Source organism: Bombina bombina, chromosome 2 (genome assembly GCF_027579735.1).
Source record: "Bombina bombina isolate aBomBom1 chromosome 2, aBomBom1.pri, whole genome shotgun sequence".
Taxonomy (NCBI): Eukaryota; Metazoa; Chordata; class Amphibia; order Anura; family Bombinatoridae; genus Bombina; species Bombina bombina.
The window spans coordinates 606310996-606332298 of record NC_069500.1 but is presented as its reverse complement, the minus strand read 5'-3'; the positions used below and the strand labels follow the sequence as shown (position 1 = coordinate 606332298).

Sequence of the window (21303 nt, the reverse complement as noted above, 5' to 3'; positions counted from 1 at the left end):
CAAAAGCCTGATCCTTCATCCTCAGGAGCAGTTTCAGTTTGGAAACCATCTCCAGTCTGGAATAAATCCAAGCCAGCTAGAAAGGCAAAGCCTGCTTCTAAGTCCACATGAAGGTGCGGCCCTCATTCCAGCTCAGCTGGTAGGGGGCAGGTTACGTTTTTTCAAGGAAATTTGGATCAATTCTGTTCACAATCTTTGGATTCAGAACATTGTTTCAGAAGGGTACAGAATTGGTTTCAAGATGAGACCTCCTGCAAAGAGATTTTTTCTTTCCCGTGTCCCAGTAAATCCAGTAAAAGCTCAAGCATTTCTGAATTGTGTTTCAGATCTAGAGTTGACTGGAGTAATTATGCCAGTTCCAGTTCCGGAACAGGGGATGGGGTTTTTTTTTTTTTTTTTTTTTTAAAAGCTTTATTGAATGTCCAGCATAAACAGAAATAACCAACAATCTTTGGCAAATAAACAAGAGTTGCATATTTAACATTGAGTTGAGTTACAGTCAAGTAAACAGTGCGTTAACAGTATTTTCAACATTGCTCTTGGCTCAAATATCTGGTACATTGTTCTCATCTTTCAGTGTATTATTGTACATTATAGTTTTAAGCGTATCAGTCTTTTCAGAGTTATAATTAAGCTTGGGTATTAAGTCATACCCAGAATGTAAACAGTATCGGAAGGAAGAAAGGAGGAAGATGAAGGGGGGGAAGAAGAGAGAAAAAAAAAAAAAAAAAAAGGGGGGGGGGGGGGAGGGGAGAGGAAGGAAGAGATGGGGAGGGAGGGAATCATGAATGTGCGGGAGCGAGTGAGGGATATAGGCAGGGGCAGGATTCACCCTTGTAGGTAAGCTATTCCTATCACCTAATGTGACATATATATTACATTATTAGTTCTCATAAGTTCTTTCATCTAGGATGTGTTCTCTATAGTGAGTCAGGTTGTGCATCTCCAGGGTCTGCAACCGCGTATCAATTAAAATATTGGTCTCTATTTTGATCTATTATATGCTTTTGCCTTCCCATATCATGACCATGTGTTCATGAAGGGCTATTTTCCCAGATCTAAGGTAGTGATACCTTTCCAAACCTAGCAGATCTCTAACTCCATGTTTCCATTCATTTAAGCTTGGCACTGTTATTGATTTCCAATACTTTGGAATTAGGCCCTTAGCGCAGTTCAGCAGCAAAATAAATAAAGCACGTTTCGCCTCTAGTACTATTTTAGGCATGGCATGGTAGACCAGGTATTGTGGGTTTGGGGGCAATATCATTTGCAAGAGTCGGCTGCACTCTCGGAAGACCGCCTCCCAAAATACACCTATTCGTGGACATGTCCACCATATGTGCATGATTGATCCCTGTTCTCCACAGCCCCTCCAACACTCTCCATTTGTCTGTGGGTAGATCTTATGCAGCCTTTGTGGGGTCAGGTACCATCGGCTTAAAAATTTAAAATGCATCTCTTGTAGTTTCATAGAAACCGATGCTTTCTTAGCTTTGTTGAAGATCTGTAACCAGTCTTTTGGGGTGATATTTAAGTCAAGATCCTTTTGCCATGCCTCTGTATAAGAGGGCAGTGTCTCTTCATCGCCTGTTGACAGTAATTTGTACAGGCGTGAAACCAAATGGCCCGGTGGTTGAGCCATTGTACATATTGATTCAAAGGGCGTTCTCTCTCTTGTGAAAGCAGCCATATCACTTTGTCCATTAACGTAGTGATGAAACTGTGCTACTCTGAACCAGGAGGAGAATAGCCATTGATCCCATTCCTGCAGGCTCTCTTGGGCCTTGATCTTCCCGTCACAGAAAGCATTAGAAACCGCCGCTTCTACTAACGTATATTTACGTCTCGGGGCATGTGTTCTGTATGCTAAGGCGTTGTCTGGGTTTTCATAGACCGGGGTTACGGGCGATGGTTTGGTAGAGATATATTTATCTTGCTTAACCAGAGAATCCCACACACAAAAAACGTCTTCCAATAGTGGGTATTGATGGATCAATGAGATCCGGTTCTCTGTCGAGACCCACGCAAGGGTGCCTACGTTGCCTCTTTGTAAGATCTCGCAGTCAAGGTCGATCCATGCTTTATCCGGTTTGTTATGACACCAGTGAACCAGTCGTTGTACATTTATCGCTTTAAAGTACATTTTCAACAGGGGAACTCCAGCTCCCCCTCTGTCTCTAGGCAGATACATTGTTTTTTTCCTGATTCTCGGCCGTATGCCATTCCATATATATGCCTCCATTTCCGATTGGATCTGGTGGATAAGAGGTATTGCCGATAAAAGAGGTACCGCCTGCATTATATACAAAGCTCTAGGCAAAACATTCATTTTGATCGCATGGATTCGGCCCATCCATGAGATGGACTTGTTTTTCCATTTCGTCAGGTCCTCTGTCACTGCATCTCTAAGCAATTTGTAATTTATGTCGACAATGTCGGAGACCACTGGTGTCAGAATGATCCCGAGATATCTCAAACGATGTTTTGTCACACTAAGTGGGCAGAGCGTGCATGTCTCCTTGAAAGTATCAACTGGTATGGAGATATTAATAATCTCGGACTTGGTCAGATTAAGCAGAAAGTCAGAGACTTTTCCAAATTCCGCGAACTCTGCCAATAGTGCTGACAATGAGGCAGACGTATCAGATAACATCACAAGGACGTCGTCCGCGTACATGTCTAACTTGTGCTCTTTTTGCCCGACCACTAATCCCGAGATATTAGAATTATTGCGGATTTTGCAAGCCAGCATCTCCATCACTATTGCGAATAGTAGAGGAGACAGGGGACACCCCTGTCTCGTCCCATTGGTGATCTTAAAGGATTTAGAGAACATCCCATTGACTCGCACCTTAGCACTCGGTGATGAGTATAACGAGAAAATTGTGCGTATAATGCCGTTACCAAAACCCAGTTTAGCCAAGGCATGTCTCATAAATGACCAATTGACCCGGTCAAAAGCTTTTTCAGCGTCCGTTGACACTAAGGCCAACGGAGCTGAGTTGTTATGGGCGAAGGATATCAGTTGTATTACCCTAAGGATATTGTCCCGGGCTTCTCTGCCCGGGACAAACCCCACTTGGTCCGTGTGGACCAATTGTGGTAAGAGCTTAGAAATGCGATTAGCGATAACCTTCGCCAGGATTTTGATGTCCGAGTTAAGGAGCGAGATTGGCCTGTAGCTACTAGGCTGGGTCTCAGGTTTTCCTGGTTTATGTATGACTGTGAGGTGCGCTTCAAGCATAGAGTCGGGCAGTGAGGTCCCTTCTGACAGCTTATTGAATATCTTCAGTAAGCGTGGTGCTAGCTTGTCTGAGAATGCTTTGTAGTAGCGCATGCCAAAGCCATCTGGGCCGGGGCTTTTACCTCCCGGCAGGAGCTTGATCGCTGATTGGATCTCTTTGATCGTGAATTGTGCCTCAAGCTTAGATGCCTCTGCCTGTGTCAGCCCAGGCATCTCTATTCCGTTTAAGTAGTCTAGTATGGCTCTCTCCTGGGGGTCCCCAAGAGTTTGATCCCGCTCCTCTTGGACTGTAGGATGCAAATTATATAGGGTTTCATAAAAGCTTCCAAAGGCGTCAGCAATAGCCGACCCTTCTTGGTGTTTGTTACCAGAGCAGTCAGTTATCTCATATACATATGTTTTCAGTCTTTGGCGTGCTAGTGCTCGCGCTAGGAGTTTGCCTGCTTTGTTACTTTGTTCGAAGTAATACTGTCGGAGCTTAAGGGCTTTAGATTGCTGTTCAGCCTGTATATGGGTCAAAAGAGCTGCCCTGGCTTCAGCAAGGTCCTCCTGCAATGCACAGTCTGCAGGTCGTACTTTATGTGCAGTTTCAGCTTGCTCAACTTTTTGAAGAAGGATGTTATATCGGTGTCTATGTTCCCTTCGAAGGATCGAAGTGTGTCTAATCAAGACGCCTCTTATGACACACTTATGTGCCTCCCATACCAAATTATCATCTAGGTCACCTTCTGAGTTAATGCAGAAGTATTCTTCAATGGCGCAGTTTAGCTTCTGCTTTAATAATGGGTCATCCAGCAAGGCCTCATCGAGGCGCCATACAAACGGGGTGACAGGCATTTCCGGCCATTCGATGGTGCATCTCACAGGAGCATGGTCAGACCAGGTGATCTGACCTATATTGCTGCTGGTGGTAATAGATAATCCTGCTGGATCCGTGAGAATATAATCAATTCTCGTGTATTTCCTGTGTGGATGAGAATAGAATGAGTAATTCTTGGTAGATGGGTGCATTGTACGCCATATATCGTGGAGGACTAGGTCCCTCATGCATTTAGTTATTTGTTTCACAATTTTGTGCTTAGTACTTGATAGACCGTCTGAAGTATCTAGTGTAGGGCAGAATGAAACGTTAAAGTCTCCACCTAGGAAGACAATCCCCTTCTGGTTTTCCAGGATATTATTTGTTAGCTTTTTAAAAAAGACATCCTGTGCTACATTAGGTAAGTAGGCGTTAACAAATGTTACATGTTTTCCATATAGCGTCCCAATTAGCATCAGAAACCTACCCTCAGGGTCTTTTATTGTCTGCTCCATCCGAAAAGGCACCCTAGTCCCGAATAGTATTCCCACCCCGTTTTTTTTAGATGGGCCAGATGCAAAATGTGCTACTGGGAATTTTTGATTATACCATTTCGGTTCTTTAAATTTAGAGAAGTGCGTCTCCTGAACATACACAACGTCCCCGCCCATCCTCTGGAGGTCCCTAGTGACAATTGACCGCTTCCCAGGGCTGTTAAGTCCTTTGACATTGATTGTAATAAGGTCTATGGTAAGATTTCCGGGACCTCTCATTGTATCGAGCGAGCACTCTAGGGCCACCTAGTTCGGCTAATAAGGCAAGTGGGTGTGGAGGGGAGAGGCGTTGATCAGGGGGTGGTAGGGGGGGAGAGGGTAATAGAATGAAGAGGAGGGAAGAGAGAGAAAAAAAAAAGAAAAAAAAAGAAAAAAGGGCGAGGATAAGGGGGAGGGGGGAAGTCAAGTAAAGACGGGAAAAGCGGGTAAGCTAAATAGAAGATTGGGTGTGGTCAGTGTGGGATATAGGCAGTAGGTAAGGTTCAGAGGGGTAGGTATGTGGGTGGGGTGAAGACAAATATCCCTATCTCAGGCAGGGAGGAAGAGAGAACAGAGATAGTTCGGAATAAGAATAAAGTAAAGAGTGTAGAGTGAATCTCTACTAACAAGTAATACAAATCAAAGGGGGTAGTAACCCTTATACTCTCAGCGATTGGTTAATACTTAAGAATTCTATATTTTGTAGGTAAACGCGACAAACAATAAACAAAACATATCTTCAGCTTTACTTATCGAGTCCGGGACATATTCCTTATAAGGTCCTGTCCATAGCCTAACTATAGTATCTAAGGTGCGCTACTAGGAATCCTATACACTTTCTAGTGGGCTGGGCATCTCAGTTCCCTTTTGGTCTCACACACCTATCCCTTTCTTCTCATACCTAGTGTCAGTACTCTATATCTCTATTGGGATCTATTTATAATCAGTGCTATGTTATTAAATATATGAGACTACCTAGTCGCTTGCGCATGAAATCTTTCTGAGGGGCGAATGACCTCGTGTGGGGAAGTTTCTGCAATCCATATAACCTCAGATATGCCTCAGGTCATGCTATACTCGGCTATGTCTCCCTCTCCTTTACTCCCTCTTTCATTCTCACCTTTCCTGTTCTAGTTATTAATGATGGGGGGCTAAGGTGATCATAGAGCTTTTAGATAGTAATTACATGAGGAGACTGTGTGATTTAAAAGATAGGGTGTCTGAGTTGCATAGGGCGGCGCAGTATTTCGCACCATCAAACCAAAGATAATAAGAGCATGTAATGGAGCATATGAAAAATAAAACAATTAACATAGGTCAAGGCTGTGGGTAAAGATGTACTGGTCCCAGACTCGATTCTATGACATAAAATGGTGAGCACAACTAACTGGTATGCTCCTAAATCTATTGATAACAATAAACATTTAAACAGTGCAGTATCATGTGCAAAATCAGTGATATCATTCTTTCTATTGTAATTTCTATATGGTAAGTGGTTAATGCTTGATCACAGGTAGTCCACACATTTGCATTACAGCTAGAGGGAGTTCATGCAAAATTTCCAAGGGGGTGCTGTGACATATCGGCATAACTGTGGTTAAATATAGTCCCATAGGTCTGTGATCTTAAGCATAGCATACATAAATCAAAAAAGAATTGAAGTGTCACAGACAATAACATTTATAATGACCACTATAGCCATGTGTAGGCCGCCAGTTGCTCTGCTGTTCCTGGGTGCTAGCTTTGTACATTTAATATGGGACATGTGACATGTTATAACTTTATCATTATTGGGCTAACTATGTGCATTCAAGATAAATTATATACTTAGCTGCTAGACATGAAGATCCATGTCTTGAGTGAAACATCTATCCTTTATAATGTACTGCAGCCTCAACATATTCATTTATGCAGACACAGTACATTATTCCAGTGGGAGAGTAAGATGTTTAAGGCAGTCTTCTGTTTTGTGGGACTCTCTCTTCCATGTGAATTCCTCCTTCTTGTGCAGGTTCTGCTGCAGGGTGTAGAGGCCTTATTTGTGTTCCAAGTGTCTGGTTAAAAGCAGGTAGGTCAGATATTGTGCGATAAGTGGCTGTGACTCCATCCTTAGTGGCAATGAGGCATGTTGGGAAACCCCATCTATATGGGATCCTTTGCTCCTTAAGTTGCAGTGTCAGAAAGCGCATCTCCCTCCGTTTTTGAAGGGTTGCAGGGCACAAATCAGTATAGACCTGTATCTCTGTTCCCTCGTAAGATAGTGGCTGTCTATTTCTGGCGTGGCGGAGTATCTCCTCCCTGTCTCTATATGACAGGAGCTTGACTATAATATCCCTGGGGGGTGCTCTTGCTGGTGGCTTAGGTCGCAAGGCCCTGTGGGCTCTCTCCACATGAATATCCTCTTCTTCAGGGTTATTTTTGATATATTTAAACAGCTTCTGAATGTACTCATTGATTTCATTCGGGGTCACAGTCTCAGGAACTCCTCTCAGTCTCAAGTTATTCCGTTGACTCCTGTTCTCTAAATCTTCAATCCTTTCAGTTAGATTTTGAACAGTCATGTCTTGTGATTGAATACAATTAGAGTTATGCTGTACATCAGCACGCAGCGCCTCTTGTGACTCCTCTGTTAGTGTAACACGATGATCTATAGTGGCAATGTCTTTTTTAAGGGCCCCAAACATATTTTTCATTTCCATAATGGCCTCCTTTATATCTTTTTTAGATGATAAATGTCTAATATCTTCTTTTGTGATATAATCACATTGTTTAGGCTCAGTACTTTGGGAGGGAGCTGTCTCTTGTGAAAGTACAGGCTCTGTTATGTCTTTTGGTGGATTTTGTCCTGAGTCAGTAGGTATCAAATAACTGTCCATATTTGATGTATGCAGGGCCTTGTGTACCTTGGGGCCTCTCTTGCTTGTCATATTAACGTTGCACACAGAGTTGGGCCTGTGTTGCAATTTTCCCTTTTCACATCTGTCTCTATCACTCCTTATTGTTAGGGATTGTGTACAAGAGTAGCTGCTATTAGGGAGTGCGTGTCAATCACAAGTGTGGCGGCCTATCGGCATTTATTTCTCGGCCACTTAGTTAGTACCTCTATGCCTCCAGTTTTCCCTGCGACTATATAAGCAGTCCCCTTATGTATATGTAAACTTTTGTTTTTCTATCTAACTTGTGCTTCTGCAAGTGCACACTCTTGCTCTCTATTGCACGTGTACTGCCAGTTACTTGCCACCTCTCCACTCGGTTTTGAACTACGCACCAAGGCGCCACTCACCACCCCTCCGGTCGGTCCTCTCTGCCGCGGTCACCTCTTAGGGATCTTTGATGCCGCCTGCCAGTAGTAGGTAAGTCACCGGTGTATACCGGGGCCTCTTCACGGCTCTGAGGTTTATTAGCCGCGGTCAGGTGTGCGCTGGCAAGCGCTTCGTCACTGGGTCTATTTCGGACCGCAAGGAGGGGGCTACTCAGATGTTGTCCGGTGTTCCGGCCGCTCAGTGTGCGATTCTCTGTTACTCCTCACAGGTAGGCCGCGGCACCGAAGGGCTCCAGATAGATGCGAGTTGTGACTCTTTCACGGCGTCGCTGTAGGCCTGGCTCTGTAATCTTATTAATATCCAGCCGTGCTTGATTAGGTGTCCGCTTCAGTGTATATATGTTCACCAGTCAATTGTGCTGCTTCAGGATCATTTTTAGTGCTGCATGTCGTGTTTAACCTTACACTGAGAGTATTTGGGTGTCAGAGCACTCTCAATGTGCAGCCATTAACAGTCGTGGCTAGGCTCCGCCCCCCAGGGGATGCGGTTTTATTCAAATCTCTTCATTGTACCAAAGAAGGAGAATTCCTTCAGACCAGTTCTGGATCTAAAAATATTGAATCGTTATGTAAGGATACCAACGTTCAAGATGGTAACTGTAAGGACTATCTTGCCTTTTGTTCAGCAAGGGAATTATATGTCCACAATAGATTTACAGGATGCATATCTGCATATTCCGATTCATCCAGATCATTATCAGTTCCTGAGATTCTCTTTTCTGGACAAGCATTACCAGTTTGTGGCTCTGCCGTTTGGCCTAGCTACAGCTCCAAGAATTTTTACAAAGGTTCTCGGTGCCCTTCTGTCTGTAATCAGAGAACAGGGTATTGTGGTATTTCCTTATTTGGACGATATCTTGGTACTTGCTCAGTCTTTACATTTAGCAGAATCTCATACGAATCGACTTGTGTGGTTTCTTCAAGATCATGGTTGGAGGATCAATTTACCAAAAAGTTCATTGATTCCTCAGACAAGGGTAACCTTTCTGGGTTTCCAGATGGATTCAGTGTCCATGACTCTGTCTTTAACAGACAAGAGACGTCTAAAATTAATTACAGCTTGTCGAAACCTTCAGTCACAATCATTCCCTTCGGTAGCCTTATGCATGGAAATTCTAGGTCTTATGACTGCTGCATCGGACGCGATCCCCTTTGCTCGTTTTCACATGCGACCTCTTCAGCTCTGTATGTTGAATCAATGGTGCAAGGATTACACAAAGATATCTCAATTAATATCTTTAAAACCAATTGTTCGACACTCTCTAACGTGGTGGACAGATCACCATCGTTTAATTCAGGGGGCTTCTTTTGTGCTTCCGACCTGGACTCTAATTTCAACAGATGCAAGTCTCACAGGGTGGGGAGCTGTGTGGGGATCTCTGACGGCACAAGGAGTTTGGGAATCTCAGGAGGTGAGATTACCGATCAATATTTTGGAACTCCGTGCAATTTTCAGAGCTCTTCAGTTTTGGCCTCTTCTGAAGAGAGAATCGTTCATTTGTTTTCAGACAGACAATGTCACAACTGTGGCATACATCAATCATCAAGGAGGGACTCACAGTCCTCTAGCTATGAAAGAAGTATCTCGAATTTTGGTTTGGGCGGAATCCAGCTCCTGTCTAATCTCTGCGGTTCATATCCCAGGTATAGACAATTGGGAAGCGGATTATCTCAGTCGCCAAACGTTGCATCCGGGCGAATGGTCTCTTCACCCAGAGGTATTTCTTCAGATTGTTCAAATGTGGGAACTTCCAGAAATAGATCTGATGGCGTCTCATCTAAACAAGAAACTTCCCAGGTATCTGTCCAGATCCCGGGATCCTCAGGCGGAGGCAGTGGATGCATTATCACTTCCTTGGAAGTATCATCCTGCCTATATCTTTCCGCCTCTAGTTTTTCTTCCAAGAGTAATCTCCAAGATTCTGAAGGAATGCTCGTTTGTTCTGTTGGTAGCTCCAGCATGGCCTCACAGGTTTTGGTATGCGGATCTTGTCCGGATGGCCTCTTGCCAACCGTGGACTCTTCCGTTAAGACCAGACCTTCTGTCTCAAGGTCCTTTTTTCCATCAGGATCTGAAATCCTTAAATTTAAAGGTATGGAGATTGAACGCTTGATTCTTGGTCACAGAGGTTTCTCTGACTCTGTGATTAATACTATGTTACAGGCTCGTAAATCTGTATCTAGAGAGATATATTATAGAGTCTGGAAGACTTATATTTCTTGGTGTCTTTCTCATCATTTTTCTTGGCATTCTTTTAGAATACCGAGAGTATTACAGTTTCTTCAGGATGGTTTAGATAAGGGTTTGTCTGCAAGTTCCTTGAAAGGACAAATCTCTGCTCTTTCTGTTCTTTTTCACAGAAAGATTGCTATTCTTCCTGATATTCATTGTTTTGTACAAGCTTTGGTTCGTATAAAGCCTGTCATTAAGTCAATTTCTCCTCCTTGGAGTTTGAATTTGGTTCTGGGGGCGCTTCAAGCTCCTCCATTTGAACCTATGCATTCATTGGACATTAAATTACTTTCTTGGAAAGTTTTGTTCCTTTTGGCCATCTCTTCTGCCAGAAGAGTTTCTGAATTATCTGCTCTTTCTTGTGAGTCTCCTTTTCTGATTTTTCATCAGGATAAGGCGGTGTTGCGAACTTCTTTTGAATTTTTACCTAAAGTTGTGAATTCCAACAACATTAGTAGAGAAATTGTGGTTCCTTCATTATGTCCTAATCCTACGAATTCTAAGGAGAAATCGTTGCATTCTTTGGATGTTGTTAGAGCTTTGAAATATTATGTTGAAGCTACTAAATCTTTCCGAAAGACTTCTAGTCTATTTGTTATCTTTTCCGGTTCTAGAAAAGGCCAGAAAGCTTCTGCCATTTCTTTGGCATCTTGGTTGAAATCTTTAATTCATCTTGCCTATGTTGAGTCGGGTAAAACTCCGCCTCAGAAAATTACAGCTCATTCTACTAGGTCAGTTTCTACTTCCTGGGCGTTTAGGAATGAAGCTTCGGTTGATCAGATTTGCAAAGCAGCAACTTGGTCCTCTTTGCATACTTTTACTAAATTCTACAATTTTGATGTATTTTCTTCTTCTGAAGCAGTTTTTGGTAGAAAAGTACTTCAGGCAGCGGTTTCAGTTTGAATCTTCTGCTTACGTTTTTCATTAAACTTTATTTTGGGTGTGGATTATTTTCAGCAGGAATTGGCTGTCTTTATTTTGTCCCTCCCTCTCTAGTGACTCTTGTGTGGAAAGATCCACATCTTGGGTAGTCATTATCCCATACGTCACTAGCTCATGGACTCTTGCTAATTACATGAAAGAAACATAATTTATGTAAGAACTTACCTGATAAATTCATTTCTTTCATATTAGCAAGAGTCCATGAGGCCCGCCCTTTTTTTGTGGTGGTTATGATTTTGTATAAAGCACAATTATTCCAATTCCTTATTTTATATGCTTTCGCACTTTTTTATCACCCCACTTCTTGGCTATTCGTTAAACTGAATTGTGGGTGTGGTGAGGGGTGTATTTATAGGCATTTTGAGGTTTGGGAAACTTTGCCCCTCCTGGTAGGAATGTATATCCCATACGTCACTAGCTCATGGACTCTTGCTAATATGAAAGAAATGAATTTATCAGGTAAGTTCTTACATAAATTATGTTATTTTAAATTGTGATTGTTAATGTTTCATGTATTGTTTAACTGATTTTTTAAAGATTTCAATGCTATTAAATTAAAAAAATACAATATATTTATAATTTTTAACCTGTAAATTAATACCTCTTGCAATGGTGAAATGTAATAAACCATAGCATATCATAACATTTAATTTATTTTACTTCATAATGCTCTTGTTTATAAAACTGTTTACGATATAGGGCATTAAAAAAAAAGTTTCAGTATCAATATATATATATTTCACTTTATGCTACAGGACTTATTTTATCCCCTTAATGACCAATTACAGAATTATTCCGTCATGGAAGAATTGAGCAAACTGAAGTTGTGATATTAGTTAGTTACAGTTATAAACAATATGACAGAAAAAAACAAGCTTATTTATTAAAGTATTCATTGCATTTTATGTCACTGATTTGTCTTCAACCAACCATTCATGATGGTAAATGATTCAGTGAGATACTGGGCCTCCTCCTGAATACGGGATTCCAACCCATGTTTGCCTAGTCCCAAGTTCCTTAAGGTCATCAATCCAAAGCGCCTTTGCTGTTTCCAGTTGTGCCCATTGGATGCTACAATACCTAGGTGTCAAAAAAAGATTACAAATAAGGCCATTTTAAGCCCCACAAGTAATAGTACACATTTAATTGCATGATATACAGTACACATTCATTTGTCTAATCATTCTCTACCACTTTCATTTTGGTATTGTAAGTATACTTTCCTAAAATGAATTAGTAACATGCTTTGTAAATATCTGCTTAAAGAGATATATTGCTCATTTTCTTTTTCATTTATATTTTATTTTGTATATTTTAACGTATAAGTATTGATATAAATCCAATACCCTTACAACAACATCAACAAAAGAATTGTCGTAAAAAGAAAGGGATAATATGAATGTTCTCTAGATTAAAAATTCCCACAGGAAGAGGGGCCCTCGATTCCCCTTGTATTTGTTTGATAAATATTGTCCTATGTCTTAAAAATGTTGTATTATTGTTGTACTTTTATCCTTGCACTCATGGACAGTGCTGGAGAATTTATTGGCGCTTTATAAATAAAGAATCAATACTTTAAAGTCAATACTTTAATCTGCATTAGACTAGAAAATTAAAAGGAGAATAAGAGAATACAACAAATTAATAATGTGCATAAGCAACGTAACACATAACAACTAAAGTTTAAAAGTAAAATATGGTGTATCTGATTAGGGTTCATTTTAAGGTTTGGTCGTAGTAAGAATAGACTCTCGATATATTGACTATAAAAGAATAAATGTGTTGCATATGTAAGTATCTGGGTTGAACAATTAATTTTATGATTAGCAGTTATAGTGGCCTCTTTGTTATAAAAGAATGAATTACTCAATTTTTATAATTTGCTAGAAAAGTATTAATTTTTTAAATCATGTATATAAATTAGCAGCACTTAAACATAATACAATTTTTTTTTGACTGTGTAAATTAGTACCAGATAGTAGTGTCAAGGGACTTTACTTCTCACTGGTTTATAGGAACAACTTTACACAATTATGGTTTTATTCAGTCCAGAAACATCCATTTCACACAAAAAAATAAAAAATAACAAGTTACACATTTTACTCTTAGATGCTATAAAAGCAATATTTACTTTTTTATGATGATATTTTTCAGAGATAACTATGCTGACTGAGCTGAATGGATTTCGAAAGAAATTAGTTGGTTTGTTTTTTGAAAATACTTAAAGGGACAGTAAACCTCAAAAATAATGTTATATAATTCTGCACATAGTGCAGAATTATATAACATTTTATTAGCCAAACTTTGTAAAGCATAATATACCCTTTGAATTTTTTTTAAAAACGGCTGTTTTACAGACCCACTCTCTGTGCTCTTCTGACGGGTCTGTTTTATTCACACAGCGCATCAGGCCAGCTGTATAGTCACAGCCCGGCCCGACCGCGCCATTAGACACAGTGCAGCTGCGCTGTGTAAAACAAACAGACCCGTCAGAAGAGCACAGAGAGCGGGTCTGTAAAACAGCCGTTTTTAAAAAAATTTAAAAGGGTATATTATGTTTTACAAAGTTTGGCTAATATAATGTTATATAATTCTGCACTATGTGATACTTTATAAATTACTGCACAAATCTTATTACACCCCTGAAAAAGGCTGCAAACTCTGGAATTCAAATTTCAATAAATGCCCTTAATGTTCCTTTGTAGCTGCAGATCTTTTGCATATGTTATGGAACTGCCCAAGGATTAGAGCCCTCTGGTGGAAGTTAGAATTCTGGTTAAATTCAGATCTCCCCTCTGTCATTAGCACCAATCCAGGTTTTTTTTTGTTTAAAAAATCAGAAGGGATATCAACCCAACGAAAAATTAATAACTTTATCTCTCCTGGCAGCCAGACACTTAATTTAAAAAAAAAAAAGGAAAACAAGAGAGACCCCAAGTATTCCAGAGGTTAAGAATTACTTGAAAAAGCAATGCATAATAGAACAATGAGATACTAATATAGATAATGAATTAGACATTAGACAATTTTTAGTAAATGGGCACCTTTTATTAAATCACTCTCGACCACCGAGATTGACTATGTAATCTTTCCGTTTAGAAACTCAGAGTTAGTACTCCTGGGTATATGGTAACCAACTAATAAGACCTACCTATCAGAAAGATTAGAACCTTGATGTATGGCCCCTTCCGCCCCCCTCTTTCCTTCCCCTCCAAATTTTTTTTTTTCTTATCCTGTTTATTTTGTTATGTTTTTTGTCTAGTTAGATAAATAATGTTGGCTAGGGTATCGTGGGAAACATAAAAGGGCTCAGCAGTATAGAGTAGAAATTGAAAGGCTGTGTTATTTTATTTTTGCTAAACATATGATTTTATCAAGTTATGACTTATCCATGCTTTTTTGTTTGTTATGCATTATCGGCCTTGCATGGCGCAAATCTTTTGTATAAAACTGTGTTTTTTTCTCCTGATTCTACAATAAAACAAAGTTATAAAATAATAAATAAAAAAAATGGCATGCTCTATCTGAATCACGAAAGAAAAAAATTGGGTTCAGTGTCCCTTTAAGTTTGGAACAGCTATACTAAAATGCTGCTTTGTTTGACCATATATCCATACAACTATGCTCTTGTTTGTATTTCTATTTAACAAAATAATTGGTATTTCAATTACAATGCAGAGTATTTTTTACTTTTATGGTCTACAGACTACCTTTTACAAATCTTGTTTTATTCAGGACATACCAAAGAAACTACATTTTTAAATTCTCTTAGTATTTGAGTGATCAACACATTCACCCGGATATTGTTCTCTACTTCATCACAACCAATAATATCTCATAAACATTTTCCTTTTTGATTTTCATAGATTCTCCATATTATTGCTTAGAAGTTTTTTAATATTTTAAAAGTTTTGTTATTAAACTCAATTTAGTACCTTTTCCACTGGTGATGTCCCGTAAAAAGCTGGCTTCAGGGCGTCCAGACAGCTCCTCAGAATGAGAGACAAGGGCATCTTTTACCGCTTTTAACCCATTCAGAACAATGAGAGGAGTATGTCCCATCCATATGGTGTAAATATTTCCATACTCTTTAGCCAGCTTGAACAATTGAAAATTAACCAGTTAAATTCAGATACTTTTCTAATCATCGAAACAAGAAAAATAAGGATATGTTTGCTATTGGACAGCACTATGGTAAATATCACTAAATGTTCACTAAACTCAATGTCGACATACATGTCGGAGTTTTATTAAAATTTTAAATAAGATAATTTTTTTTTATCATTCCTCTTCCCTAACATAGCTCACCCGCTCCATCACTCAGAAAATACTATGAAGTTTAAAAGGGACAGTCTAGTCAAAATTAAACTTTCATGATTCAGAAAGGACATTCAATTTTAAACAACTTTTCAATTTACTTTTATCATCAATTTTGAAGTTGTGTCCTTGGACTACTCTAAAACTGGAAAAGTCCTGCAAGTTTTGCTAAAAAAAACATTGTAAAAAATTTATTTTATATGCAGGTATATTCTGGATATAAACACTTTTGAGATTGTTGTATAAAATGTTTAATTACATGTAATAATTCTAAAAATTGTGGGATTTCCAAGTGCAAACTCCAGAATTAAGCACTACTTTTCACACAGTCATTGGTTGCGCAATCTAGTGACCAATTTATAACTGTCCACAATTGCTCTCAGCAGAGAATGAAACCTAGATAGATTACAACATTGCAAAATTGTTTTATGGACACTAAAACTTAACACTACTTTTTTTCAATATTTAAACAACGAATATAACTTTAAAAAATCCATATACATATTATTTGCTTTGAGTATATAATTTTGTCTAGCATTTATTTATGGCTAGATGACGAGTGCTAACTGCGCTAGAAGTCAGCTTTTTGTGTGTGTTGGGTTGCGCTCATATTACAAGTTGAAAGTAAAAAGTTATTGCTTGTGTGCTAAGCTGAACTTAGAATATTGCGCAGGCGTTAACCTATTCCCCCATAGAAGTCAATGGAGCAAAAAAAGTACTTCAACACTTACCCGAACTCATATTCTAAAATGCACTTACCCGATATGAAAATTTGAATATTTCACATTCCAATGTTCTTCACATAGCAGAATATGTTCTATTTATTCATCAGTACAAATTTCTACAAATATCTGATGTTATTTTTTGTACAATATATATCTATATATAAAGGTATAGATATATACAGATATACATACAAATATCTATTTATAAATACATAGAGCATATTCTGGCTGTGCAGAACATTGAAATTTTAAAAATGTACAGTAAATACATAGTTCAAACCTTTATTAAATATGAATATTGCATAAAAATGCTTTTGCACGTTTTCATCTACTTGACTGCAAAAGGCTCCAATATGCGCACATGTATATATACAGGGAGTGCAGAATTATTAGGCAAATTAGTATTTTGACCACATCATCCTCTTTATGCATGTTGTCTTACTCCAAGCTGTATAGGCTCGAAAGCCTACTACCAATTAAGCATATTAGGTGATGTGCATCTCTGTAATGAGAAGGGGTGTGGTCTAATGACATCAACACCCTATATCAGGTGTGCATAATTATTAGGCAACTTCCTTTCCTTTGGCAAAATGGGTCAAAAGAAGGACTTGACAGGCTCAGAAAAGTCAAAAATAGTGAGATATCTTGCAGAGGGATGCAGCACTCTTAAAATTGCAAAGCTTCTGAAGCGTGATCATCGAACAATCAAGCGTTTCATTCAAAATAGTCAACAGGGTCGCAAAAAGCGTGTGGAAAAACCAAGGCGCAAAATAACTGCCCATGAACTGAGAAAAGTCAAGCGTGCAGCTGCCAAGATGCCACTTGCCACCAGTTTGGCCATATTTCAGAGCTGCAACATCACTGGAGTGCCCAAAAGCACAAGGTGTGCAATACTCAGAGACATGGCCAAGGTAAGAAAGGCTGAAAGACGACCACCACTGAACAAGACACACAAGCTGAAACGTCAAGACTGGGCCAAGAAATATCTCAAGACTGATTTTTCTAAGGTTTTATGGACTGATGAAATGAGAGTGAGTCTTGATGGGCCAGATGGATGGGCCCGTGGCTGGATTGGTAAAGGGCAGAGAGCTCCAGTCCGACTCAGACGCCAGCAAGGTGGAGGTGGAGTACTGGTTTGGGCTGGTATCATCAAAGATGAGCTTGTGGGGCCTTTTCGGGTTGAGAATGGAGTCAAGCTCAACTCCCAGTCCTACTGCCAGTTTCTGGAAGACACCTTCTTCAAGCAGTGGTACAGGAAGAAGTCTGTATCCTTCAAGAAAAACATGATTTTCATGCAGGACAATGCTCCATCACACGCGTCCAAGTACTCCACAGCGTGGCTGGCAAGAAAGGGTATAAAAGAAGAAAATCTAATGACATGGCCTCCTTGTTCACCTGATCTGAACCCCATTGAGAACCTATGGTCCATCATCAAATGTGAGATTTACAAGGAGGGAAAACAGTACACCTCTCTGAACAGTGTCTGGGAGGCTGTGGTTGCTGCTGCATGCAATGTTGATGGTGAACAGATCAAAACACTGACAGATTCCATGGATGGCAGGCTTTTGAGTGTCCTTGCAAAGAAAGGTGGCTATATTGGTCACTGATTTGTTTTTGTTTTGTTTTTGAATGTCAGAAATGTATATTTGTGAATGTTGAGATGTTATATTGGTTTCACTGGTAAAAATAAATAATTGAAATTGGTATATATTTGTTGCCTAATTATTATGCACAGTAATAGTCACCTGCACACACAGATATCCCCCTAAAATAGCTATAACTAAAAACAAACTAAAAACTACTTCCAAAACTATTCAGCTTTGATATTAATGAGTTTTTTGGGTTCATTGAGAACATGGTTGTTGTTCAATAATAAAATTAATCCTCAAAAATACAACTTGCCTAATAATTCTGCACTCCTGTATATATATATATATTTATACTGTATGTGTATATATATATATATATATATATATATATATGTGTGTGTGTGTGTACATATGTATTTATATGTGTAACTGTATATATATATATATATATATATATGTGTGTGTGTGTACATATGTATTTATATGTGTATCTGTATATATATATATATATATATATATATATATGTGTGTGTGTGTGTGTGTGTACATATGTATTTATATGTGTAACTGTGTATATATATATATATATATATGTGTGTGTGTACATATGTATTTATATGTGTAAATATATATTTACAGACATATTAACACGCACATATATATATATATATATATATATATATATATATGTGTAAATACATATGTATTAATGTGATAATATGTCTGTAAATACATAAATGCATATGTACACACGCATATATATATATATACAGTTACACATATACATATTTAGACATGTATATTATGAATGTATCCCTATGTTAAAGCCCTTTGCAATACTTTTTTTCTAACACCTGAGATCTCATATATTTGAACACTTATAGCTTTTTTGTGCAATTTAATTTTTTTATTAGTTAAGAGTGTAATTGTACTTTCACATGTAATTTTGAGGTGTTTTGTGCAACTTTTTATTTGAGCAGTTAACCAGAGCTCTGAGGTTGCACTAACCCAACACACGTTAACTTCTATTGCACTCAAGCGATTGCGTTTATTTTCAACGCGTGCAACTTCCAATGCGTGCATACAGATGCGATAAATCCTATCGGCCAGATTACGAGTGGAGCGCTACACTTGTATTACCAGCACACGCAATTGTGTGCTGGTATTAGAAGTGGCCCGCAATGTTAACGCGACCTCGCGTTCGCATTGCATGAAAGCTTTGCGCTCACGAGAGCGCACTTCTATAGACTCCAATGGGGTCACAGCATGAGAACCTAGACCAGCAAAGGAGGTAAGTCGCGCAGCGATGGGCAGCACATTTAAATATACATGTATATGAATATATACATATATATTTATGTGTGTAAGCATATACATATATATTTACAGAGAACACACAGTTCCCCATAAACTGCAATGCAAAGGCACTTTTCAGTGCTGTTTTTTTCTAACACCCCACTCCCGCCAAGTTTTATTAAAAAGAAAAACTACACTGAAATATTGGGGTAATTGGGTGACATTTAGAAAATTAGCCAGAGATCTGATCTCTGGTTAATTTTCTGATCACTAATTGCTACCGCGAGCTTGTAATGGCTGGTTATTTATCACATGCCCGTAAATGGGCATATTTGCCCAATTATGAGCGTGCCATAAATTATCACTCCACTTGTAATCTAGCCCTTTATTGCTTGCACACAAAAGATAGCGCGCCACTCATAATCTGGCCCTTAGTGTTTAATCTCCCTATAACAATGACAGTAAACAGCTGTTTCTGAGCCTATATATTTTTTTATATTAGACATTACGACAACAACAAATGACAATAAAAGCATTACCTGTTTTAGTGTTTCAGGATGCAACTTAAACTTCAAACTCAACAGATTCCCAATGACAGGAAGAGGGGAGGGTCCTGGGGGAAGACTTCTTGCTGCCCATCTCATTTTCAGGTACCGAAAAAATAAGATACAGCCCACGAAGACCAGCAACAGTTCTTGGAGAATCCCCATACTTTTTAAGCGATGCTCTATGTATAGTATAGATAATGGCAACCTGCAGTGCTGGAATCTAGTCTGTAATGAAGACTTCTCCTGTGTGTCTACTTCTGCTGAACTCTATACCTTTTATACATCATATTTCATGAGTCATGTTTTTTTCTGCTCCTCCTTCTGTTAATGAATAACAAAGTTCATTCACAGATAACAAGAAGTTTTAGATTACGTATATTTACCTAATTTCTTTAATTAAATAGTAAATGACATGCTTTTATTTAAAAGCTTCTCTAAACATATTCTTATTCCAAATGATTACTTATTATTCATTTAGTAACAAAATCAACCCCATATATATTAAGACGTTTTTATATGACTATGTGAAAAGATTTATTTAAAAAAAAAAAAAAAGTAATCAAAATAAAACTGATTAACCTATTTAAAAGATTACATTTTTTTTTTATGTAGTGGAACTCAGTTTATAAACTCAGTTAAACCTGTTGTTTAGATATACAGTATATGTAATAACATTTATCTACTCTCTTTCCTCTGACAAAGAATGTATTAGATCTTGTTCCTACAAGTAATACAATAATATAACAGTTAAAGTAAGCTCTAGAACAGAAGTGTCCTGCTGCAACCTAGCTGATACACATCTGACGAGCCAACGACAAGAGACATACATGTGCAGCTTTCTCCCATTAGGGCATTGCTGCTCTTGAGCCTACCTAGAAATGCTTTTCAACAAAGCATACCAAGAGAATTAAGATAATTTGATAACAGAAATAAAATTGCATGTTCTATCTGAATGAAAACAGTTAATTTAAATGCAAATAAATAACTTGATGAGCTTTCTAAATAACTAAAATAGACCTCATTGTTAGTGATACCTTTTTTCACTGCTGGGATATTTAGATGCCTCTGCACTTATTTATTTTCATGTAATCCCCAAACACAATCAGATCTGTATTACTGCTGCCCCTTTTAATGGATTATGAAACCCAACAATTTTCTTTTGTGATTCAGACAGAGCTTAGAATTTTAAAAACATTTCCAAATTACGTCTATTATAAAATTTGCTTCGTTCCCATGTTATTTTTTTTGTTGAAGAGATACCTAGGTAGGTGTCTGGAACACTACCTGGCAGGACATAGCGCTGCTATCTAGTGGTCTTGCATATGGATAACATTCTTGCAAAACTGCTGCCATATAGAGCTCCAGACAAGGCAGGCACCTGAGCTTTTGTCCCTGCTTTTAAAAAAAAGATACCAAGAAAACAAAGAAAAATGTACAATAGAAGTTAAAGGGACACTAAACCCACATTTTTTTTCTTTCATGATTCAGATAGAGCATGCAATTTTAAGCAACTTTCTAATTTGCTCCTATTATCATATTTTCTTTGTTCTCTTGCTATCTTTATTTAAAAAGCAGGAATGTGATGCATAGGAGCTGGCCCATTTTTGGTTGAGAACTTGGGTTATGCTTTCTTATTGGTGGGTAAATGTAAGCCACCAATAAGCAAGCGCTATCCATGGTGCTGAACCTATAAAGGGCTGGCTGCTAAAATTTGCATTCCTGCTTTTAAAGTAAAGATAGCAAGAGAACGAAGAA

The 21303-nt window shown here is 38.6% G+C and overlaps 1 protein-coding gene across 2 annotated transcripts in view; it reads right to left on the bottom strand.

Annotated features, from left to right (window-relative positions):
• LOC128649323 (cytochrome P450 2J4) overlaps positions 1 to 19786 on the bottom strand; it is a 103735-nt gene extending 83949 nt beyond the window's left edge. For both annotated transcript variants that reach the window (XM_053702532.1, XM_053702533.1), the window contains exons 1-3: positions 19540 to 19786; positions 15009 to 15171; positions 12004 to 12153 (exon numbers count right to left, since the gene is read on the bottom strand). In XM_053702532.1, coding sequence (XP_053558507.1) covers positions 12004 to 12153; positions 15009 to 15171; positions 19540 to 19710 — 484 coding nt within the window. In that variant the 5' untranslated portion in view covers positions 19711 to 19786. The remainder of the gene's footprint in view (positions 1 to 12003; positions 12154 to 15008; positions 15172 to 19539) is intronic.
• Positions 19787 to 21303: the final 1517 nt, after the last annotated feature.